The 25,439-nt window shown below is 40.5% G+C and overlaps 3 protein-coding genes across 6 annotated transcripts; 1 reads left to right on the top strand and 2 right to left on the bottom strand.

Moving 5' to 3' along the window:
• Positions 1-10: 10 nt before the first annotated feature.
• On the top strand, positions 11-25,102 carry parp12a (poly (ADP-ribose) polymerase family, member 12a). 3 transcript variants are annotated; one of them, XR_009714919.1, is made up of 12 exons: positions 12-426; positions 2,930-3,065; positions 3,292-3,580; positions 3,661-3,765; positions 4,084-4,279; positions 4,513-4,681; positions 5,082-5,317; positions 6,009-6,078; positions 6,152-6,279; positions 6,364-6,515; positions 19,000-19,098; positions 24,231-25,102. XR_009714919.1 is itself a non-coding variant. In XM_061283090.1 (11 exons), exons 1-11 carry the CDS (start codon positions 107-109, stop codon positions 8,896-8,898), a joined length of 1,821 nt encoding a protein of 606 aa, XP_061139074.1. In that variant the 5' UTR covers positions 11-106; the 3' UTR covers positions 8,899-11,660. The 3 variants fall into 3 exon arrangements, 2 of the variants coding, with proteins under 2 accessions (XP_061139074.1, XP_061139073.1); XM_061283090.1 differs by lacking the exons at positions 19,000-19,098; positions 24,231-25,102 and adding an exon at positions 8,879-11,660 and having other exon boundaries at positions 11-426; XM_061283089.1 differs by lacking the exons at positions 19,000-19,098; positions 24,231-25,102 and adding an exon at positions 6,659-7,490 and having other exon boundaries at positions 13-426.
• On the bottom strand, positions 1,391-2,706 carry LOC133156952 (nematocyst expressed protein 4-like). Its single transcript, XM_061283098.1, has 4 exons — positions 2,591-2,706; positions 2,322-2,361; positions 1,765-2,240; positions 1,391-1,521 (listed from the first exon to the last, which is right to left on the bottom strand). The coding sequence occupies exons 2-4, from the start codon at positions 2,335-2,337 to the stop codon at positions 1,477-1,479; spliced, it is 537 nt and encodes a 178-aa protein (XP_061139082.1). The 5' UTR covers positions 2,338-2,361; positions 2,591-2,706; the 3' UTR covers positions 1,391-1,476.
• tbxas1 (thromboxane A synthase 1 (platelet)) lies at positions 7,593-12,640 on the bottom strand. 2 transcript variants are annotated; one of them, XM_061283092.1, is made up of 15 exons: positions 12,605-12,640; positions 12,164-12,248; positions 11,745-11,889; positions 11,546-11,639; positions 11,178-11,230; positions 10,987-11,083; positions 10,466-10,582; positions 10,198-10,286; positions 9,966-10,114; positions 9,382-9,512; positions 8,968-9,291; positions 8,801-8,889; positions 8,586-8,723; positions 8,024-8,186; positions 7,593-7,944 (listed from the first exon to the last, which is right to left on the bottom strand). In XM_061283092.1, exons 3-15 carry the CDS (start codon positions 11,837-11,839, stop codon positions 7,837-7,839), a joined length of 1,647 nt encoding a protein of 548 aa, XP_061139076.1. In that variant the 5' UTR covers positions 11,840-11,889; positions 12,164-12,248; positions 12,605-12,640; the 3' UTR covers positions 7,593-7,836. The 2 variants fall into 2 exon arrangements, with proteins under 2 accessions (XP_061139076.1, XP_061139075.1); XM_061283091.1 differs by lacking the exon at positions 12,605-12,640 and adding an exon at positions 12,322-12,410.
• Positions 25,103-25,439: the final 337 nt, after the last annotated feature.

The raw sequence follows: 25,439 nt of genomic DNA, 5'->3' as shown, positions 1-25,439 counted from the left end.
CGCGTGTTTCACTTTCGTTTCTTTGGAAAACAAAAGAGCTGGGTTGGGACTTGGGGGGAAAGAACTTCCGCAAGACCGCAGAAATAGTCGACAAGCTCGCGCCGAGATGACAGCAAAAGTGGCAAATTTTATCAATCAGACTTTATGTGACAACCAAGGCAGTTTGGACTTTGGAGTCCTGACTCGGAGACTGGAGCAAAACTTTACTGTTTCGCCGTCAATTCTTCAACAGGTTTTTAGGGATGAAGCCAGGATTGCAGTGCAAAACGGCGTCCTTGCCGTCGCTGTTGGTCAAATATTAAGCCAAGACAGCGTGATTGTGGCCAAAACATCGCTACGGATCTGCTCGAAGAAACCTGGCGAGTGTACTCAATGTGAGAGTTTGCACTTGTGCAAGTTTTATGTTTTGGGGACCTGCGTGTTTGGGTGAGTGAAATGCTTTGTACTGGTTTGTACAATCACGTAAGCTTTTTGATGTGACACTTTACATTGCTACATTTGGTTATTCTTACCGACTGTGAATAATTACATTACTTGTTTTTATACCTGCATGAAGCTGGCCTCCCACCCCACGCAAAATTTAATGAAAATAGTCTGTTTCGTTTGTGCTGGTTTGTGCCGTAAAACTTTTCGTTTGACAGCAACGGTTTTCTAGATTATTTTATAGGTCATCCAGAATCCACCCAGCTCAAAATGAACCCAAAATGGTACCGTTCGTTTGTGCTGGTTTGTGCCGCAGTTTTTGTTTTTGTTTGTGCTGCTACGGTTTCTTAGATATTTCGCGTTTAATTGATAGCGATGACGTCACCCAGGTGTTTTACCTCCACGTAAGCAAACAGAATTATTGCCCTCCTCAATAGTGCCCCCAGGTGTCCACAACAACAAAAAAACGGTTGCAAATGAACCAAAATAATAAAGGCCTGCTATTGAGTTACTTTATTCATCCTTTGGGATTGCTCCCTCAGAAAATTACTGTACAGCAGCATTCATACTCCACGGCGAGGGCGGCCACAAGTGCGAGAAAGCGGACTTCTCACAGGGGCCGCTGCTGCTGAGCCAATTCTTTTAAATTTCATAAATGTATTATTGACAACTGCCGTATTAAACATTGTTTTTTTTGTATTTTATTATCCACCCATTTATTATTATTATTTATTAGGAAAACAACAAGAATCATTCTGTAATTTTGAGAATGCAAAGAAATGCCAATCAATTGCTGCAACATGTTAGCGGAATTAGGGGTAAAGATTTCTGGACTGATATAAAACATACCTTATGAAATAGTGACCTGTCTTCTTGCAAATGCTGTGAAAGTATTTTTTTTTTTTATAATGTCTTTTATTAGTGACCCGTTTTCTATTTGGATAGAAGTAAAGTGTGCACACAGAAATTCTGTTAAGGTATTTATTGATAATTCCTTTCGAAGTTAGGCCCTCAATATTTGGACGGTAGAATACAGTTGGATGATGGATGACCTCAGTCTGAGTCGCTGCTGCTGCTGCTACTGCTGCTGGAGGAATACTGTGAGGACAGACAGATTTAAAAGTATGTTAATGGCTTGTTGCTTGAAAAAAGAGGAAAAGTATCATTCATTCTTTGGTTGCCACAGCTCAAAATGAACATGTTGAATCACAGCGGAATCCCCAAAGTTCAATTCTACTAAGCTTTTCTTTGAGAGAATTGCACAACAACGCAAATGTTTCCACTTTTGATCCACTTGAGTTAAAGACTGGAAACGTAATGTGAGAATGTTGTCAGTCTCACCTTGCCGCCATAGTAACCGTACTTATGCAACTTGCGGACCTTCTTTAGCTTCTTCCCCTTCTTCAACTTCTTATGGGCTTTATGTGCCACCAATCCCATGGCCATGCCAGTCAGGGCGCTGCCAATCCCCCTGCCCGAGGGATAAAGTGGATTGACCCCCGCGTGGTAGAGATGGCCCTTGTTGTAGTGGGTCTTATAAGGCTGGTGGTAGCCTTTTGAAGAGTATGGGTACACGCCGGGGTGGACGCCGACTGGGTACCCGCCAGGTGGCACGGGGTAGGAGTGAGGTACTGGAGCCCTCGCGTAAGGTGGCATAACTGGAGGTGTGTTGGGTATCATGGCTGGGTTGACACCCATTGGATACTGGACAGGCGGGTACTGTTGATGCGGGTGCTGGGGATACATTCCTGGGGGCGGAAATCCGGGGGCTGGGTATGCAGAGTTATAACCAGGGGGGAAGGCTGGGTTGGAAGTACCTGATGTAAAACAAAAAATATTCACAGTGAGCCACCATTTTGCACCCCAGAAAAATCACGCCATGTGTATGTATAGTCTACCTTGATTTGGCCACATGGATACAAGGTGTTATAGGAAGTTCTGGCGAGACATTGAGAAAAATAAATGGAATGCATTGAATAGATAGAAGCTAAACTTGAACATTAACAAAACCACTAATAATAATCTAATTCAAAAAGTAAAAAAATGGAAACAACAATAACAAGCAAATGAGAAACTAATAATCAAGTTACAAATGAACTAAAACGTTTTGAAAAAACACATTTTAAGTAAGGATAGCATGTAAGTAAGAAGTGATCCGAAAGCTCACCTGTGCCTGTTTTGTGGCTGTCTTCCGCAAAGAAACAAACATTCCAGGAACCTACGCCCAGCCTTTTAAACTCCCACGCCCTTTGCTTCACGTCTACATGTCATGGAACAAGTGAATACAAAATGTCGTCATTGTTTACTTATAAAGGAGGCGCGAAAATATACAGATGTTTGCACACTTTATTAGGTACACCTGTACATGTTAATACGGTGGGAAAACATACATTCACGGAGACGATGATGTGATGTCATCTCCAATTTCTTCACGTCTCCAAGCATTCCCTCCTTTTTGTGTCTTAACTCCCCGATACAGTTTTTTCTTTTCTGATTTGTTTTTTAGAGCGAAGTGTAAACGACCACACCTTTTGACTTGGCCACACAATGCAGAACTGTTGAGGAAATTTGACTTGCAGCACCTTTCAGAAAAACAACTGTTCCAGCTGTTAATACAGAATGACCCTTACCTTCTCCCTGAGGTAGGTACTACTGGTGCTAACGGATTCCTCAGTGGGTCATTTTTCTGCAGTTTACTTTTGAAACAGATACACTTGAGTTTGTTACGGAAAGAATTGATTTCTCTGATTTGGCACATCCCAACCCAAACACAGTCCAAAATGGTGTTGAAAATCTTCTCAAAAGAGTGGAATGAGTGTAATTATAATGTGTATTAATGCAATCATGCTCTTCTGTACTATTCCGTAGATATGCTCATACTACAATAGGGGCGAGGGTGAAAGCGGTTTGTGCAAATTCACTTCTGGGTGCCTCAAGCTTCACATCTGCAAGGCCCATTTCACCACAGGAGTCTGTAAACAAGGCTCGTCGTGTTCCAGAAACCACGGTTTTGATGCAATGACGCACAAGAGTTTTGAAAAATTCAGTCCAGAGATGATCAAGAGTCTTCCAAAAGTCTACAAAAATAAATACATCATCGAGAATCATTGGAACGGCCCTGCTGCTGCTGCTGCTGGTGCTGCTGCTCCTGCTCCTGGTTGTAAAAATAATTTCTAAATCATAGTTTGTCTTCACCATTAGTCCAATATGTGTGTTTGTCACATGCAATATTTTCAGTGGTGAGACGTCCCGCTGGGTCAATGGGTGCAACTAACCCAGTGAGTGATTCTGAAACAAAAGAAATCTGCCTATACTTCATCAAAAAATTCTGCGCCTATAAAGGTAATGAGCACACGGCTCTCATTTTCAGATTTGATATGATAGTATGATACTATATCTTATATGATGAGACTTTATATGAGGACAAGTTTTTCTTTGAATTGACTATGTAGCTATAACATTGTGCGCAGTTTTGACATGCACTAAGTCAAGGAAAATAGTAAATTCATTGCACACTAAGGATAATAAATATATATCATTATATAATATCATTCTTTGACATGATTGGTCAAAAAACAGATGAACAAACAGCCGCATCACCCAATCAGCTGAAAGTATTGCAACAGGATGCTTTTATTTTTTTTTTCTTGTTCCCTGCAGAGAAATGTGTTCGTGTCCACTGGAGCTTACCTTACAGATGGCAGGTTTTGGACAAGGACGGCTTGACCTGGAAAGACTTGACTGACATGGAGGAGATTGAAAAGGCCTACTGTGACCCAACAAAAGACTCAAGCTCCGCAGGCCAGCCCTTGAGTCTAACCGAGTTTATAAGATTAAAAATCTTTGACTTTGCAGGGTTTGTAGCATTGTATTGCCTAATAGCCATCGCTAATTTTTTTGGTAGATGATGGATCCTCCACTACAGTTGTTTAGCACAGGCACTGAATAGTTCTTTGAAATGTCACAACAGATAATTGTTTGAAAATTCACTTTTGTATCCAACTCGTATTGGATTTCATTTGCTTGTGCAAGTGTTCCTAATGAGGAGTCAGCTTGCATGCACTTTACATTTTCACTGCTGTTTTTCAGCCAGTCTCGGGCAAGCGAAGTTGACTTCATGTCGATGACTTGCAACGGCTCTCCCGTGCGTCGCCTGTCCACAGCCTCCTCTGTGATGAAGGCCCGTCACTTCATTCTGACAACACAGTGGCTCTGGTACTGGCAGGAAGACATCGGCAAATGGCATGAGTTTGGTCAGGTTAGTTGGAATTGTTGTATTATGATTGTACTGTAGTAATCCAATTCATTCTTTGGACAATCGAGCCGTTGGGTTACGAGAACAAGGTTTTGAGTTTGTATTGTCAGACAGATTGACCATAGTTGCGCTAAACACAATCTGTTCCCCGACACTGGTTGACCTCAAGGTTTATCAAACCACAAACTGTGTTTTGTTTCCCATCGGGATCGGCGCGTCTTAGCTGTTGTAAATTGACTTACTGGTGGTTCAACACTCAACTGTCTGAAGTTGTCTAAATCATTTTCGATTTGAAAATTCAATTTTAAAATGTGAGGATAAGCGGTTCAAGGAATGAATGGATGTATGGATGGATGGATGTTCCTACTTGTTTCTTTCATGCTGTCCCTTTGTGTCTATTTAGAGCCAGGTTAACATGCCGACAGCTCCCACGTCTGAAGCGCTGGAGAATGCTTACTTGGTAGACCAGAAGACGGAAATAACTTTCACAACGGGCGGACATCAGTATGTGCTCTACTTCAAAAATGAAGCGGGAACTCCACTGATGTATCAGCAAAATATAAAATATTCCACCAAGCGAGAGGTCCGAAGAAGGCCTCGCTTTGTGTCCTCCAATGAAGTGGAGGTCATGCGGAACAGGTATGTTTGGCTATTACACATTCAGATGTTGCTGTTATTCTCAGGGACTGTTAATGCAGTGCTTTTAAAACTGGTAGATCACAATGTGATTTCTTTTATGAAAATTACAATTGTTTTGGGGAGATTTCCTAAAATTGTAGTGTGCGACAGAATGCGTGGGTCAGTCTGTGGGCAATACCATGAGCACTAGATATACATAACAAAAGTGAAAACGGAGGATGATAGCCCATTTAATTAATTTACATCTGTAATTCACACCCAAAAGACGAATGGTAGACACTAGTGAAGTCATTGTTCTTTCAGAAAACAAATTTGATTATACTTCTGCAGCGGTTTGTGCAGTGCCAAGAAAAGATGTCAAAGCACTTTCTCACAAAACTGTAAATGCACTTTTACCGCAACCACCAATTTATGCAGCAAATTTTAGTCACAGTGAATATTATTATTATATTATTTTTTAACCAATACAAGCTCTTGCTATGTGTACTGTATTATGTTTGCAATTTTTATCTGCAGGTTTGTGTGAACAAGTTTAATGTGTCAACTTTTTAAAATGCAAAGAAAAATGTTACTTTTTCCCCGTAACACTAATACAAATTTGTAATCAAGGTTTTTAGCCGCATTTGTGAACCCATTTCTGGAATCGCATTCCAGTTGTTTTCAAATACTTCTTAAATGTATCATTACACAGCCCCAGAGTTGTCACAGCGGAATGCCCTCCCCATTGGGACAAGACTGCCCTGCCTGACATTGGATACAAGGTTTCCTTCAACATTCTTTACTGTGCTCGACATTTTGAGCCTCTTGTCAACTAATTTATTGTCACTCTGTCAGTTTGTGGATCTTCCCAAATCTACAGAGTACAACAGGATTGAAAGTTTGTTCAAAGCAACGATGCCAAAGAGTAGGATCCAGAGTGTCAAGAGGATCCAGAACCCTTCTCTGTGGACACGCTTTCAGTTGTAAATATCACACCATGCTCGAAAGTCAAAATGATAAGACACACAACCACACAAATTGCATTTCATTTTTTTATGCGCATTCAGGCAGAGAGACCAAATGAAGAAGAGGAATGGGGGGAAACCTGTAATTGAGGAGTACTTGTTCCACGGGACAAACGAGAACTTGATCGAAGCCATCTGTGAACAAAACTTTGACTGGAGGATGAACGGCAGCCACGGCACCGCCTTCGGCAAAGGTAGTAGATCAAATTTTGTTGAAGACTAAATCCTCTTTCCCCGTGTAAAAATAATTTGTTGACTTGCAACCTAGGTGAAGTTCAAATCTATTGCGAAAGCAGTTTACGTGTTCATTATTGACTTGAATAAATTGTCTTTATAGGGAGCTACTTTGCCAAACAGGCTTCTTATTCAAACCGATATGCCACAGCCAGCGGTTCGAACAAAAGTATGTTTGTGGCCCTGGTCTTGGTAGGCGACTTCATCAAGGGAAGCAGCCAGTATGCCCGTCCACCAGCCAAAGGTGGAAGCACAACCCTTTATGACAGCTGTGTTGATGATGTGAAAACCCCCCAAATTTTTGTCATCTTTGAAAGTCATCAAATTTATCCTGAGTACATTATTAACTACTCTGAGTAGCAGGAGCAGTTGTTGCTTAAAGTGTGATAAGGGAGAACTTTGCTCATCACATGATCATTGTTTGGAACAGTTAGTCAAAGTAACAAATGAAAAATATTCAAGAGGAATAGAGCTGTCTTATCTCATTTTATAGCATTCTTAATAATCACACAAGTGTAATATGTTAACTGTTGTCAAGCATGCATGAGTGAGTTTGCCTCTGACTCTTGATTAACACTCGTTTGGTGTGCGGAGTTGATATTCTGATCACATGACATTTGCCATAGTTGGCAGTCCAACTTGGAAAATAATCTGAAAGGGTTGCAAAGTATTTAAAACAGAATTGAGACCTTATAACTACTGCACACTGAAGATTTGTGCTGAGGCTGTTCAAATTAAGGTTCTTCGTAGGGTGTATGTCTACAATACACGTTGGGCAAATCACAGCTTGAGTTTCGACATTGTTGAATTACACTTGCTGCTTTATTTTTTCTTAGTATCTATTTCTCATGACAGATATTCAAAGAAACACCGTCATGACCTTTTTAAACCTGTCATTTGACGTGACTGTTAAATAAATTACTATTGTAAAGAAACTGGTTGAGTTTTACTTTACAAAATGGATAATAGTCATCAAGAATAGTTTATCAGTTATCAGATGTTCCATTTTAAGATCCATTTTAAGACCACAATTCATCCTCAATCCAAAACATGTTATTTTAATGTACAGTGCCTCTGGAGTATTCAGTTTTTCCACCTTAAGTCAAAACTAAAAGAAATCCTACATGCAGCACCCCAAAATACTGTCCTTGCCATAGGTTTCCTGCTTCCCGAACAAAGATAAGCCATCACCACTTGTTTTCTGAAAAGCTTATATATTTCTAGCAGCATAGAGTTCATCCCTATCGAGACTATTGCAGCAGCAACAAAGCATTCCTAAGATTAACCAGTACCCATCCCATTTTTCTTGCAAATGTCTCTTCTTGTGATCTTGACCAAAATGCCATTTTTTGGTCCCAGGGTGCTTGATGACTTCAACTCAAGCGGGATCTGTAGCAAGAAAAAATTCCAAAGATGTTCTGTTATATTTAAGACTAAAAGCAGATGCAAATGATATAATGCAACTCGCCTTTGTGTCAGAGCAGGGTATAATGTTGAACTTGTGGAAGAGACGGACCAGAGCCATCTTGATCTCAAGTTGGGCCAGTCTCATGCCCACACAGTTGCGGGGCCCGGCCCCAAAAGGAAGGTACACAAATGCATGTCTACTGGCTTTCGCCTCGGGGGTGAATCTAGAGGAGAGATGCACACTTTTTATTTCAAAGGCTTGGATTGACTCAAACCCAAATTATTTATGAGCAATCACTCTAGGTGAAACAAATGATAGTGTTCAGATCAAACTGATCTCATTTAAACTTCCATTGCTTTTGTGTCATGTGCTCCTTTGCTGTTTGAACTTGTATTATTTCTCAACTGATTAGCATTCACTCACTCAAAAAACAAACTGTGTCTTCACAACGACTGATATTACTTTTCTCAGTCACACAATTTATTCAGACAACCTTTCGCAAATTCAAACCTACAAGTATACGGCTATATTATAATGACTAACTTAATCACTTTCAAATACAGTGAATAGTAATATTTGCACGTAGGAAGTAAGTTGCCCAGCTGTGTTCATGTATACGTACCTCTCAGGGATGAACTTCTCAGGCTCGGGCCAATGCTCCGGGTCATAGTGAAGAAAACCCGCTGGGATCTCCAATAAGGCTCCTTTTGGGAGGCACACTCCATTCACCACACAGTCTTGCTCGATTTCTCGTGTAAACCTGGATAAACGTTATGAAGAGGGGAAAAAAAGGAAATCAACTTCCTTTCTCTCTGTATTGTTTTGCCCTTTTGTTACCTGAATCCTGGAGGATAGAGTCGTAATGCTTCACATACAACCATATCGAGATATTTCAACTCCTGGACGTTTGTGTAGTCAGGGGACTCCTACAGTGATGGGGAACATGTGATGAATGGCCAAATCTTCAGCATGAATACGAACAACAAGCAAGGAAACAAGCTTACATGTTTGCTGAAGAAGTCATCCACCTCCTCCTGGACTCGGCACTGACACTCCGGATGGATTGCCAGCAGGTAGCAGGTGAAGCCCAACGTGTTGCTGCTAGTCTCGTGGCCAGCCAGCAGGAAGACAAAAGCTTGGCCGACAATTTCATCTTCTGTTATCACTTTTTTTGACGGACGTCGGGTGGATGACTCTGGAAGGGGGAGACTAGACTCTGGACTATCTGACTCAGCACTGTGGCTTGCTGCATCAGAGTGTTCCAAAGACACCGCAGCCTCCTTGCTGCTGCGTGCATCCAACATCAGCTGAAGGAAATCTCGCCGCCTCTACATATAGATTCATTCAACAACAACAAAAAATACTCAAAAATTTTGTTCTATAATGGTGAGAGTTCGTTTTAGAAAATCTTCCCAGACCTGGTCAGGAGGTTGCTCCTCCCTCCGTCTAATGATTCCCCGAATACTGTTGATGAAGAAGTTGTTCATTTGGTGGCGACGTTTGTTAGGAATGATTCCCACCAGTGGAGCCATAATGTGTGGAAAAGCAACTGCACAAATTAATAAATTACAAACATTTGAAATGTTAAGTTTCCCATACTGGTTGGAGGGAAAATTATAATTGCCAAATGAAGAGTTTAATGCCTAGTGTGCAGATTTGTTTGCCCATAGGTCACCAACTAATAGCATCTTGTGATGGAGGTTTATTTTTGTATAATTAACTCCCAAATACAATTAGTAAAGTACCATGGGTCCATATTGTGTACTGCACATGCTCTGGTCCTTTTTTTGCTTCACCGCGATCTTGTGGCATATAAATGTTCTTACAACCCCTTTTAGGAGGGGTGTCAATTAGTTGTGAATTTTTACTATTCGCAGTAGCGGTTGGTCCTGTGATATATTGCAGATATCTATACCTTGTTGGAACAAATTTGAACAATGTCTCAGTACACACACGTGTTCTCTTAATGTCATAATCACATGATAAAACAGAATTTCCTTACGGAAACAAAGCATGAAGGGCCTGAAGAAAGAAAAGGAGAAGAACATCTGAGCGTGACGGACAAATGGGTCGTCTGGGTTGTTTTGAGAGTCCACCTGAGTTGCAAACGCCACGCTGCCGATTACATCCATAGTGTAGCAGCCAAAACACCTGGTATGGAAAGTGGAGAGAAATTGCATTTTATTTTCTGAATTGCCCGTCTTCTCATGTGTATGAGATTTGCATCCATCTACCCATGAATGTCAAAGGGTTCCCCTGACTCAGCATAGACGTCCAGGTTTTTCATTAGGCCAGTTGTGGCTGTTTGGATGAGTGGAACCATCTACCGTAACAAACAAGACTTACTATAACTCATAACAAATTTTCACAACAACTAACAAACATTTTTGGCCATGCACTAAGTCAGCCAAGATGTGTATCTTGATTAGATTTACAAATGCGTTTTACTTTTTTCTTCCCTGTGGTATCACCTTGTATTCAAAATCTTCATTTGAACCTTACCTCTTTCATTTTGGCAGCACTGAAGGACGGAGTCAATATACTGCGGACTCTTTTCCACTGCTCATTCTTTAACATGAGCAGACAATCGCTCATAGGTTTGTTGGCAAAGCGATTAGTCTGTAATGAAGGGTACAACATTTGATCAATTACGTTGACTGACTAACTTCTCAGTGGCATCAGCACTTAACACACAAAGTACACTCATTTACCAGACACTATATCATGTTCCTCACAATCAAATAAGATTTGGCTCTCAGTGTGATGAAGTTCTACATTCCAAAGCAAATTATCACCACAACAGTGAAAATATTCTCAAAATGAATCTGACAGCGCCAATTAAAACAAAGACTTATCTTTTAAAAAGAAACACTGATAAGCTATTTATTGCCTCTCATTTTGTTGTACTGGTATACCTAATTTTATGACTGTAGAGAAAAAAAACCCATCTCCATCTCAGCATGTATACATTGAGTTTGCAAGAGAAGAAATCACATGTCACATGATGTTCTTCATGTGCTCACCATTCTGTTTGGAAAGCTGCTGAAGTCCCTCACCATCACTTGTCTGAGCATGTCAGGGTCCGCCACGACCACCACTGGTCTCCTTCCCAAATAATACCTAAAACACAGTGAGCAAAATGTGGTGTCTCGAACACTGAACTCCGATTTACTGTACGTGAGAGACGATGCTGGACAAAATGTTTTGTAACTACCCGCAAACTCGACCATATGTCTTTATGAGTTCGGACACAGGCTGGAAAAAACCCTGAAATGATGGAACAAAAGCGATTATAAGAGTTGCATGCAAACACCACCCATTGACCTCAAATATAATAATATAAATAAATAAATTATATATAAAATATATAAAACATCCACACTAATTTAGTTTGATACTCTAAATAAATAAAATAAATAAATAAACTTGACTTAAATTATCCATAAGTGTCAATATTATGCTTGGATATAAAAATGGGGAAAGTGGATGGATGACAGTATGCCTACTTCTACATTTTGTTGTATTCTCAGTTTTACCATCCATCCAAATCCTTGAGGAGTTGCTCTAAAAATGTTTCTGTACCTGACGAAACAGGAAAAGATTGCCGAAGAAGGGAACTGGTTTTGGATGTTTGATTCCACATTGACTGAGGACTGAGAAGGGGTAAACTGAATACCTGTGGGGGAAAATACAAAAATAAACGAGATACAAAATAAAATACATATTTCCTTATATACCCTGACATTTGTGGCGACAGTCAAAATATGACAACCACTCTCACCAGTACAGCAGAAGCAGGAAGAGGAGGCCAAGTGTCAAAGATAATCCGCTGGTTTCTATGTGGAATGTATTAAGAACATCAATAATCGCCTCCATGATAAGATGATTTAAAAATGTCAGCTTTCGGCCACAAGCAGTCAATGTTTCTGAAACAAAACAGATTTTATAGTCAACGCAGACATTTTAAATATCAAAGAAAATACAGAAATATCGTATATAGTTTTGCACAAGCAATATTATACATACATATATTAACATATTATAACGCTCTTTTTTTGTTATGGTATTATTGCGCAATATTTGTTGTGAACTTCAGATGTAACCAATACACCGCGCAAAATGCTTCGTTGGATGCATAAGACCACTGCAAACCACAATTACATCATGAACAATGATAAAGAAATCGAAAATGAAACCTACTTGTCTGACAAGGTCAATTGAAACTTGTATTAGATCTCATGACTGCGCCCGTCTGTGCGCGTAGGACTCATTCCCTGCAATGAGTCTGCATAAATACATACGTTCATGAAATGCAGATTAGATGTCTGGTTATGAAACAGACTTGTTTATCGAGATACCTGCTCTGTATATTTATATCTAACGCGCATCTATGTACCGGATTCTGTAATCCTACCAGTCGCGTTCAGTCTTCTTTGTTTTGTTATTGAATCGCAAGCGAACAACGACAAATGGAAAACACTGCCCTCGAGTGTCAAGTAAGACCTTGATTTGTCAAAAATGAAATACTAAAGAAATCACCTTCCAGTAGAACGTATGCAAATCAATGCACTGTGCAATAAATTGTTCAGGTAGTTTAGTCAACACATAATAAGCATAAAAGCAAAAAATATTTCTACTTACTCGTAAACAAAACGGAAGAAATTGTGTGTACGTGTAAGCAAAATTCGTATGAATCAAATTTCCAGTGCTGGCTGTGTCAACGTCAATGTTTAATTTTAAAAAAAAAATGTTGTGAGAAATAAGAGCAGAGCAGCAATACGGTGACGTCATCAGTCTCGTTCTATTTGATTGGATCGTTTCAGATAAAGAAAAATAGTTGCAGTTAGTGCGTCACCTAAAAACAAAACGGCAGTCACTTAAAAACAAAACATTTAGCGAAATGTATCTGGTAGGTAGTACCAGTAAAAGTACGAGAACTGCATTAGTACAAAAGTCACAGTAGCTGTCAATAGCCAATTTAGTAGGGAACATGAATTTAATATTATGACCTAGTTGTTTATTACTGGACAGACTCATCAGAATCAATTACCCTCATTAGTGTATTGTTGAATAAGGATAAATAGTGTGTGGCTGTCCTCTTGCAAGTTATCAGCGGTTTTGGCGATTGTAATGCATCATATTAAAATAAATATAAATAATATATATATATATATATATATATATATATATATATATATATATATATATATATATCTGTACACTAGCCGCAAAGAAGGAGGCCGAGGACTACTGAGTGTGAGAGCCACTGTTCGGGATGAAACAGCCAAGATCCATGAGTACATCAAGGAAAAGGCCCGAACGGATGGTGCCAGGACTCTGTGGTGGGATGCAAGCACTGCTCGCCTCTGGCGAAGTTTGTGATCTTCAGGCTTTTGGCGTCCTGAACTCTCTCCCCCGTTGTTTACTTGTATGTTACTCGTGTACTGTGTCTCGTCACCGTGGGATGGAGGAAACGTAATTTCGATTTCTTTGTGTGTCTTGGCATGAAGGAATTGACAATAAAGCTGACTCTGACTCTGACTCTGAATGTCTCAGACAATGGCAAACAGAGGAGGAGTGGCTAGAGACACCATCATGGGAGGACAAACCCCTACATGGGATGTACCATCGACAGATAAGTGAAGTGGCTGACATCAAGAAATCCTACCAATGGCTGGAAAAAGCTGGACTGAAGGACAGCACAGAGGCACTCATCATGGCTGCACAGGAACAGGCTCTGAACACCAGAGCAATAGAGGTCAAGATCTACCACACCAGACAAGACCCAAGGTGCAGGCTGTGCAAAGAGGCCCCTGAGACAGTCCAGCACATAACAGCAGGGTGTAAGATGCTAGCAGGGAAAGCATACATGGAACGTCATAACCAAGTGGCTGGCATAGTGTACAGGAACATCTGTGCAGAGTATGGACTGGAAGCCCCAAGTTCAAAGTGGGAAGCACCCCCTAAGGTGACAGAGAATGGGCGAGCCAAGATCCTGTGGGACTTCCAGATCCAGACTGACAAGAAGGTGATGGCGAACCAACCGGACATTGTGGTGGTGGATAAACAACAGAAGAAGGCCGTTGTAGTGGATGTAGCAATACCAAGCGATGGCAACATCAGGAAAAAAGAACTTGAGAAGCTAGAGAAATACCAGGGCCTCAAAGAAGAGCTTGAGAAGGCCTGGAAAGTGAAGGCCTCGGTGGTGCCCGTGGTCATTGTGGCACTTGGGGCAGTGACCCCCAAACTGGAGGAGTGGCTACAGCAGATTCCAGGAACAACATCAGACATCTCAGTCCAGAAGAGTGCAGTGCTAGGAACAGCCAAAATACTGCGCAGAACCCTCAAGCTCCCAGGCCTCTGGTAGAGGACCCGAGCTTGGAGTGGGAGACCACCCGCGGAGGGTGAGAGGGGAATTTTTATATATATATATATGATTGTTTACTTCAGCTACTTGTATGATTTAAACAATACACCATGTCTGTCAATGGTCACCATCTGATTGGTGGTTCGCAAGTAGGTAAATCTAATTTCTAATGGCCACAATTTATTATTCAAAAAAGGAAATTGTATTATAGTCTGCAGTTCCTCATTTGGCCCGTGGAGGTCATCTTCTGAACGTATAGCTCCAACTGTCACATGTGCAACAATGGATCGGTTTCATTTGAATCTTGCATTTAAACTTGCACGATATGATGCCAAACAAATGCTGGTTGTGGTTTGAGAATCACAGTGGTCAAGATTGTGTACGTAGACAGGTTTTTATTTGTTTTTCTTCAGTTGAAAGCGATTGCATACATAACATGCACCTGAGGAAAGCCTACGCATGACGAAAACTCCACACAGGAAGGCTGCAGGTGGGTTTTAAACTTCAGAACCGTGAGACGTGCTACTATTAACTGGGCTTCATAGTTTTAATTCAATCGATTGCTCTCTGCAGAAAATGCTTCACTTCTTTTCCTCCCAAAGCACACTGACAATCTCAGCTGTTTTTTGTTTTGTTTTTTTCGTGCATCGCTGTCCTGTTTGTACACGGGAATCGACCCACTAATTTGCCAGAATCTGCAAGAAATACTGAATTACAGTATATTATACTAAATTTCTGAAAAAAATCTCAGCAATGTCAGCCTAATTTTAGTTTCTCTTGGGGACAAATAAAAAAAATCTAATTTTAATTGCATAATCTCAATATGGCTATGGCATTGAGGATGTTTTAGTGAATATTCTATTGAATAGCAGGAAAGCCTATTTTGCTCTAGTTCTTATCTGAACATCCATCTTGTGTGAATCTCACAACAGTAAATGGCATCACAACAATTGAAAATGAAAAGTTTTTTGTTTGTTTGTTTGGTTGAAATTTGTTTCTCAGCGGCAAGTTCATTCCAACGGCTTTTATAAAAATAAAAAAAATCTTATTGATACGAATTGGTATAGAAGCGACTGATGAAAGGTGATTTCTCACTTTCACCATCATCGAGGGCAGTGAGCAGTGGTAATGCAAACACAATTAACCGTGCATGATGAAAAACCACGTAATTAGATGAGGTATCCTTATTACTTTACTTTATTACTTCAGCGTTAAATTAACGTGAAGTGCAATGCGTGCTATATTTGGGGTCATCTTCATGTAATGCTCCTGAATTTCAACCCCCCTCAAATCCACTGCATAAGGACCCAACATGTGTTTCACATGTCTTTCCTTGCAGAATTACTACTCAGAAGGGTAGAAAATGGTATTGCTCGTTATTTTACAGGAGTGTGTGGATAAATACAAATACTCACTCGAGTCACAGTTCAGGGGTATTCGTCAGAAAGGGCTTTTGTGAGCCCGGCAGGGTTTATGGTTGCTTTGTCCTCTTCAGATAAGACCTGTCTGGCTTGATACTATATGTGTGAATAATGCATTAGAGATGATATCCCCTTCCTGGCTTGGAGATGGACAGAAATAACACTGACGTCAGGACTGGGCCTCATGGTAGCAGTGGGCATGAAGCTAGTCTCGAGAGCGGGGCTTAGCCTGCACTTTTTCTCAGAGATCAGCTACGCCTCTCAATCCGACTGTCTCGCGGGATGCTGGACTGACATCTGTGTGATGCAGCGCTCTCTTTTGTCTTTCCATGGAGGTGTGGCTGGTGCGTGAGTAGCAAAAGAGAGGAGAGGCCAGCCGTCATCGTGACGGGATGGGACGGCGGGAAGGTGATTTTGTCACGTCCTCGTTGGTGTCTCATTACTCATTTTTGTGATATTGATGATTGTCGTCTAATTTATATTGATGGCCTTGATCTCTCAGGTTATATTCAATAACCTCCACTGCGGCAATCTTCTGATGCTCACTTGCTTAGTTTATGGCTCATGTTACATGCAAATATGTATGTATAACTATATGTGTATAACACATCAATAACCAAGAAAAGAACTGCGGGCACTTCTACCAATAGTTTTGCGTGGAGGTGCACCGATTAATCAATGAATGGACAACAAGTAATAGATTATTAAATTAGTCGGTAATAATGTTTGATAATCAGATAATCAGTTTTTTGTTTAGATATCTTTTTTTATTTGAAAATTGTCAGACTTTCATCTTGTCAACAGTAGAAACTATTCCGATCACTGCCATCCTCCAGCAGACTGATTATCTTTTTGTTGAATCCAAATAAAAAATGGTACTTTACAAAGATCAACTTTTTTGCCCCTTTTCCCACGTTATGAACCAGATTATTAATTGAATCATAATCGGTTTGTTTGATATCACTTTGAAGTAAGATATTTTTTAATAAAGGGATGGAAATTAAAGCCTGATTTTTATTTGCTTAATCAATTAATGGACAAAATAATGGACAAATACATTTATTACATAATTGATAATTAGTTGCAGCCCTAGTTCTACTCTCTATCTCCCTGTCTAATCCATCATGTGCATTCCACCCAGAAAAACCTGGAAGGTAGTGCGAAACAATTTAACAAGAAGTTGTAGTTAAAGATGCCCTGACCAAATTTTGTACGTAAATACGCCGCTCAGAAAGAAAAGGGGGGAAATACTGCCATCATCTCCACTTAAAGGAAAACATCAAGCCATTTGCTGCACTGTGAAATCAGACTTTGTGTGAGCTCATAAAATCTCCGGAGAGAAAATGCTGACATGAATGCACGCCGTATGTTATTCATGGGGGGGGGTGCATAAAATTATTTGACTGCATAACTAAGTTTGTTTTCATCTGTTTTGCTGCCAAGGATAAATCATTTACGGTATAATAGGAACCTAGTGGTAGACCACATAGAGAGTGCTCACAGACAGCTTTCTTTGTGTGGACTTCCTCAGCCAGTGGGAGGGTGAATGAAGAATTAGTGTTTGCACCAGAATGGTGGAGGAGAGATGAAAGAACATCTGACTGCGGTCACCGACCTCTCTTCCTCTCGTGTTTGATCCCATCCTCTGGTCTGTATGCTGCCCGGAAAGGTTGTAGACTATTAGGACCTCGGTCAGGGCATTGGGATTGAAGAGACGACGGTTTTGGCTTTCATGGACTACGATCCTATTCCCACAGAGAAATACACAATTAGTCAGATATAAACAAATGCTGCCCATGTTGTGGTTTTAAAACCAAATAAAGATGTTACCGCAGTATTTGTGTGGCCCAAACTACCATCAAATCAAATTTATTATATACTTGGTCAATGAAGATGAGTCTGATTGAATCTATAAATATAAATAAATATTCATCACACCAAGCTCAATAAAGAAACACTGCTATAATGGTTAATCAATCATTTGTAAACACAAACTAAAATAACAGTTGTTTTATTGTAATACTGCAAAAATAATTTCACTTCCAATTTCTTTGAATAAAATATTTATTAAATAAATACACCTAAATTAACAAATACTGCACTGCAACAAATACAACACCCACATTGGTAAATTTTTAAGAGTAATGTCTCTCCAACATCCTTAATACTTGGCACTCACGCACACCAGCATGATAGTTTATTGTGGTGCAGCTGCAGTGCTAATTTACTTTTTTTAATGACCGGCTCAAAATCATTCCTGTTTGAATTAGGCTTATCGGTAGCACCGGAACTAATGACACCACCACAGGATAGTCCCAGGCATTATAGGGGAATGGATGAGAATACAGGGCCTCACTCGCAACCTTCTAAACTTGTATTACATTCGTATGGATGTTAAAAGCTATTATAAGGTTACTTAGGTTTGACGGTTTTTAACTAACTCAGAAAAGAAAATTGTGCAAACATTAAATGATCAGCTCCTTTGCTTACCTTTGTCTGGGGAGTACAGGGCACGTACAGAAGCTAAATCAATTAAAATGCCATTAAAGTCTGCACCATTATTGAGGTCATTACCAAGAGAGAGATGCCGACTGATGGTGGTAGATCAAACCGACTCAAATTAATTCATTTATTCATTAACATGCAGCTGTCGTTCCTGGGCGGTCAGTGCAGTGTAATCAAAACAGAAAGTGCATTAGCAGTGTCTTGCCTAAATATTCCTAAATTACACAAAATGGTCATATGTTGGCATTATTTCAGGCTTGTCGGTACGGATATGAATCGCTAATGCACATCAACTAAGAACGACGGCTTTATGGATGACAGTCATGGAGAGACAGAACAATGAAAGACAAACAGTTTCAAAAAAGTCATGATTTAATAAAGGAAAAGAAGCACACCGGGTCATGTAATCATTTGTATCAGTTTTATCTACAGCCGTGATGAAGTTGAGATCTTGGGAATATTTACGTTGCGTGTTGTAAAAGTTGTTTCCTAAGATCAGACTTGTACATCTAATGTGATGCTGGAATACAGAATAAGAGAGGAAGGTTTTAGTTTGTATAGTATCCATTTATGGACCTCTTATACACCAATACCGAATTACTAATGCTTCATACCCTTGCCAACCTTCAGATAGCTCCCATTCTGTTCTTCTTTTCAACATTGTATAATAATGTGTTTTGTTGCAAGACTTTTATTGCTGTGATCCATACAAATGAAGTACAGTACCTTTTCTTCACTTCCAGATGGATGAGACATGCTGTAAGGCAACTCGACCACGACTGTAGGCCATCTAGGTTAGAGGCCAGGGCAGACTAAAACGATGGAAGGATGAAGAAGAAAAGGTGAGCAGATGAGACCTGACAAGAGCAGTCAGGTCTCAGATTCTCAAATGAAAATATACTGTATGATCAAATACGAGCGGCAAACCTCTGCATGTTGCAAGGGACCATTGGCCAAATTGCTACAACAATGATGTTAGTGTTATACACGTTATGATTTGTCCCAAGACTAAATTGAAGCATGTGCAATTGAAGCAAGTCTGGTGTCGAGGAATTTGATGGGTCTGCACAGAACAGGTAGCTTAATTCACATATTTGCTATGAACTACAACAGCGTTTGTGAACCAGACTACACGCGATTAGACAAAAATATTGGGTTGTTCCTTTTTCTAATGCGTTTCATTCACTGTAAAGAGATCAACTCACTAGGGGTTGCAGTAGTAAACATAAACACTTTTCCGTACAGGGATAACGTTTTTGAAAAGAAAATATCGACCTGTCCCATGTTGACGTTAAATAGACATGTTGGATTTTGTTATAATCTGACATAGTACGTATTTATTCCACATATAAATACTCATCAATGCACTGTCCCGTTTTTCTATAAAAAATAATAATATTGTAAGAGAAAAATGTGCAGTGTTCTTAGTTGACCTTGCCACACTAAAGGCTGAAACACACACATTTATGCTCCATTTACTGCATGTGGAAAACAGAAGTGCCGGCGGTTGATACGCCATAAAATGAAGAACGCATGCACACTGCAGTTTGTGCATGTAATTAGCGGGTAACATAAAAGGAGGAAGCATCGGGGCAGAAAAGAAAACATTGGGTCAACAGCAGGAGAAACAAACAGTGTGTGCAAAGGGTGGGGTGATCTCAATGGATGAAGATGAAAGTCTAAGATAGGGGTGTCCAAACTACGGCCCGCGGGCCGTCCAGTTTTTATTGGCCTGCAGCAAATTCTGAAAACATAATTGAATATGGCCGGCACAAGAAGCTTGAGCTCAACTGTTGCACTTCTCAGTTTCCACACTAGATAGAGCCCGCCACACAAAGCGTTTAACGTAACCCCCCCCCCGGAAGAGAAGCGAAAAAAAGAATATTGGCCCCCGGGCCCCTCCACGTTACTAGATCTGGCCCTCCTTGCAAAAAGTTTGGACACCCCTGGTCTAAGAGAATGGAAAAAGATGGAGCAAACACGTTAGCTGCAAAGAGGAGTGGTGGAAGTCTGTGGAAGTGGACAGATAAGAGTGACTTTTCTTTCCACTAGGTCTTTTTTTCAAATTAGACTGAATTATACATGGAAGTCTCCTTTTGGTCACATCTTGTATGTATCTGTCACTGACGCTATCTGGGGTTAAGGTTGCTATGACGATATCCTTCCAGAACAGTAATTACAATTAACTTGCTATTTAAATGACCAGTACTTTCCGCTCCCCCCCCCCACTACTCCGTGTCTCTTGGGTAATTAGACCCTTCTGCACAGCTAAACCAAAGGACCTTGGCCTCTTTTATTTTACAACTAATGATCATGTCGGAAAACAACAGCGGCATCAAAATCGTTTGGGGTTTTATGTGCCACCATTTTTGTCACCTACACCTTGCTTGATTACCTCCCCGATGTTAAAATGTAGATTTTGCCATAAGGACAAACCACTGGAAATCAAGGCTGCTTCCAAAAGGAAATGAAGCACAAAATGATGATCATGTGGACATGCATACAGTGTAAGAATCACATTACCCTTTGACTGCATGTGCAGCAATGCATTTAAATGGAGATCAGTGGGTTGGGTTGAGTGAAACATATCAGTGATTTTAAGTGATAGGAGGTGGTGGGGGTTGGAGGTTCGGATAAGCAGAGAATAGAGCATAAAATAACACAAGTAACTGGCAGGTCAAACATGAGAAAGTGTGGAAACAATGAAAGATGAAATGCAAATAAAATGCTACCGCTGGCTTAGAGAGCTCCTCTATTAATTTTCATCTGGTCCTGATGGAGAGTAAAGCTGTCCAAGGATCCTCTTCCCCATCCTAATTGTGTCCACTTTACGCCAAGGAATCAAAAGGCTGGGAAATGGAAAAAGTGTCATCCCACATTCCCCTTTGTCACCCCCTCTGGCAATTCTTAGGCTCATTATTTATTTCTTTGGCTTCATCACCCCAGACACTGACATCACCCTGCCGAGGGATGAAGTATGAAGAGAATTTGTCCAGTTGTGTTACTCCACGTCATCATGCCAAGGATCCACTAATCCTCAATTCCTCCATCCACATGGCTCAAGGATCTCAAATACAACCGGAGATCAAAACTCTTGAAGAATATAAATGACATTGCTTTGAGGAGACACTAATCCTTTTGGCTATGACTGCAAGTTCTCGTTTTCAACCTTGCGACAAGGTATTTATGAACATTGGCGAACATTTGAGACACTTGGTGCTTAGTCTACTCTTTGTCGCTAGATTGCAGTTGTGCTTGTGGGCAAGGCACAAACATCCAGTGATTGAGGCCAAATTCACATTACCCCGAATTATTTTACAGCACATTAATCCTTGTTTATCCCTCACTTATACAAATAATGACAGATTATTAAAAAGATTGAGTCTCATGGATCCAATTGAAAGAAAACAGCTGTCCAAACATGTATGTAAACATGTTTACAGCTTTCTCAGTCCAACTTTGCGAGTTAGCAAAACTATTATACAAGATGATTAAAGTCGGATCAGCCTTGAGACCTCTGAACCCTACTTGATGCACCGATGTGCTCCGAATCCTCTGACACTAGTGAAATATTCGTTCATGTCGACAGCCACACTCGTTTTACTTTTTGTGGCATCACGTTAAAGGAGCTCTGAAGGTAAAGACTACGTGCGCGATTTAAGTACCTTACTTTGGCGCTTACAAAATGTCATACCTTCAAAAGCGATAAATGAAACCCCCCCACCCTTGCTTTGAAATAGCAGTTTGTAAAAAGTTAATATTTTGACTGCTGGTTCCTGACAGCCTCTATAAATTCATAGATGCAGCTCGCTCTTTGGCTGTGAACAGAAAAGAACATACAGCATACGCAGCTCCGAGTCAAGGATTTATACTCAGTGAAAGCTATGGTAATTTGTTTTGGCATACTGTATCTTCCTGAATTCTGACTTTGATCATCCACTGTTGCCATCAAATTTTACCACGGCAAACCCAATTTCTGCATTTCCTCCCAATCTTTCTTGTTGTCTCTGCACTGTTTTTGTAGCACGTGCCAGATGGAAAGTGAGCTGATGGGCCTTCTTTGATGTGCTTTTAAGAAAAAGAAAATCCTGCCTTTTATAATTGTGATTTATTACAGCCCGGGAATGATAAGGCAAAACATTTGGAGAATGTGAAAGAGTACTTTGACGCGAGAATTCCCACCAACGGATGTTGCATGGTACTCCGTCACGATACATGATCATGCCTGACATTTTTTTCTTAGATATGGGAGTGGTTTAGGATTCACCACTTTCATGAATATCAGACTTTTTTGGTCACTTTCATTGACTCAAATGACACCTGTGCAAGACAGTAGAGGTGTGCAGGCATAAAGTGTAATGAAAAATTCTCTTGTTTGTATCTGTTCTAACTTGATCATGTGAGGTTTGGCAGAAAGGTCTCAATAGGGTGGAGCTGTGGAAAATCCCAGAAAGAAATCCATCCAGGGCATGAAGGTGTGTCAGACAAAGCTGCAAAAGTGCATTGGAGGTCAGGGGGACGACTAGATAGGGAAAAATGTGTAGTTTGGAATTTGTGTTTGAATTAATTCTTTCCTGACACTATATCTGGAACTTGCCAGACACAAATCATATATATTATGCATGCTTGTAGGATGCTTCCGAATATAAAATGCCAATCACAGCCACCGTCACCATCAAATTCATTTCCATCCCATTTTAGGAGGGCTTGATTAGTTTTGGATGAGCAATTAATTCCACCTCTGCCCACTAGAGGTCAGTGGCCAGTTGAGCTAATGAGCATGTTGAATAGAATAGAATGGCTGCAGTGAACTGGAAAATAGTTGGCCTTCTGTCAGATGAAAACAGATTAACACTCTTAAATGCCGAGCAATACCCAAACAACTATATATGTAATCAGAGCCGTGAATTTATTAAACCCCGAGTTGCTCAATTGCAATTAAGACCTTGTCTTTTACCGATTTTACTATCGTGCATTACGACATGAGCTTCTGTGCATGCTGTGAGACAAAACACAGCTGTAAATCGGGGCTGAGCTCACAGCAGCGTTCATGTGAAAACTCTTGTGCAAGCCCATCTTAGAGATGGGGGACGAGAGGAGCTCCTCGGGCTCTGCCGGCCACCGCTGAATAGACTCTTCTAGCTCACAAAGGGGGACTTGTCCGCTAAGGTGCTTAGAAAGCCACTCAGATCGTTGATATGCAAGGCGATGGGGCAGCGTGCAGCTTGCCTGGTTTCCACTTGATTAAGCCACACACTCTTTAGGCAGGATGCCCCCGCCCCGCCTGAACTTTGGCACCATCATTTCTGCTTAAAACTTGAATGTTTCATAAGGAGTAGTCAGGGCTCCCAAAGAGGCACAGGTTGGTGAGTACAGCTCCTATGTTTCATCCACACACTATATGCATGAAGGCAAGGCGAGCAGGTCCATTCGAACAGGGGACCGGCTCCCCAGTGGTTTGCCAGGACTCTAATTATGAATTCATCTCAGACAGAGCAAATCAATATGGTCGTCCTGAATCTGCCCAATCCAGCGTGTGCTCAATTTTGTCCTTCCATTTCTGTTCGAAGTTGGCAACACCTTGCATTATGTCACACGTAGGGTCGGACCTTTAAGCTATAAATAGTTGTCCACTGCTACACACTGCTAACTGTGTTGTCTATTTTAATGCAACTCCTGAGCTGTGCTGGTTATATCGAGAGAAGTCGAACGCCATTAAACCAGTGAGGGCTTTCTGTAACACTCATCATCTTCCCATTGCTGTTCTCTGGACTTGGAAGACTGTAACAGTAGCTCTCTGGTTAATATACTGCTGGGTATTTGGGGGACAGAGGGGTGTGGTGGGTGTGAGACCACAATTGGCAACCCACCCTCTTGACTCACTCTCCAGCAAATACTTTTTATTTATTTCATTGACATTGGTGGAATATATTTATTTTTTATTTGTCATTATTTCCTCTGTATCATGATTCAGATTCCTCCATGGCCAGATGGAAGAGTGTATTCCTCAGTGATAGACTCCGAAAGGGTAGAGCCGAAGCGACAAGACGTTACCAGTCTGCCACAGCCGCTGTTTTCTCTGCATTGGCACAGCGAGGGGGCGACACTGCTGTGTATGGCTCCAAAAGCCTCTGACAACACAATTCTTTCATTATTTGTTCCTTTATCTTCGGTTTGTCCTGGACTACATGTCAGAGCTTCCTTTGGCTGCTCTATTTGTATGTGCTATTACAGTGTCATATGATACAGTTGACTGACAAGTTTAATAAGGACATTTACTAAATGTATTAGAGTTGCGTGTTTGAGGTCGAGCTGAACAATTGTCTTGTATTTGTACTACAGTCGAGGAACAACACCAGTAGGCTGTAGTATACCAAAGGTGTTCAATTCATTACCCGCCAAAAATAAAACACAGCAGCACCAAACTGTGCCGAATGCATTGTTTGAACAAATAGTTATCTAATAGCATGACAAAAACCTCCTTCACATGAAATACATCATTTAACCAGCCAACATGCCTAATTATGAATTAATTTGGGGGATAGTTTGGTGCAGATTAGTGAAATCATTGAGTGTTGAAAATAATTCAATAGCAGTTTTTGGAACAAGTTTAAGTTATAAAAGAAGCTCAATCCATCTGATTGTGTTTAGGCTATTATAGAGGGTCTTGCTGGCGTCACAAAATAACATTACATTTACAGAAATAAACACCAAGTCACAACATTAGACATCTTGACTTTTCAAACAATAATGCTTGTCAAACAATAATGCTTGTTTTTGGCAAACAATGTCAGAACAATGATGTAAAATGTGTTGCCAAATAAATAAAACTAAATATTAACTTTACGTAGCATGGGATTGTATCATTGAAAACGATGCTGCATGCCCAAAGGTCAGGCAAGTGAGCCACAAGTCCATCAGTGACTCCATTCAAGAAAAATCTTCAGATTATCATTCATGAAATAATGCGTCAGTTTGTGAAACACACCGATTTCTGCATTACGCACAGCTAGACATAGGCTATGCAAGCACATTTTTAGTTTTTCCTTCCTCTGGTCACAAAATAACACTGTCAAACATTTATTAACATATCTAAACAACCTGAGCATCGAACATCGGTTACAGGAAAAATCCATTAGGTGTCTGGTAAGCATCAATAAGACTGCAGAGGTGCTGCAGTGCT

The sequence above is a fragment of the Syngnathus typhle genome, linkage group LG7 (assembly GCF_033458585.1).
Source record: "Syngnathus typhle isolate RoL2023-S1 ecotype Sweden linkage group LG7, RoL_Styp_1.0, whole genome shotgun sequence".
Taxonomy (NCBI): Eukaryota; Metazoa; Chordata; class Actinopteri; order Syngnathiformes; family Syngnathidae; genus Syngnathus; species Syngnathus typhle.
Note: the sequence above shows the minus strand (reverse complement) of the source record. Positions and strands in the feature narration are given on the sequence as shown.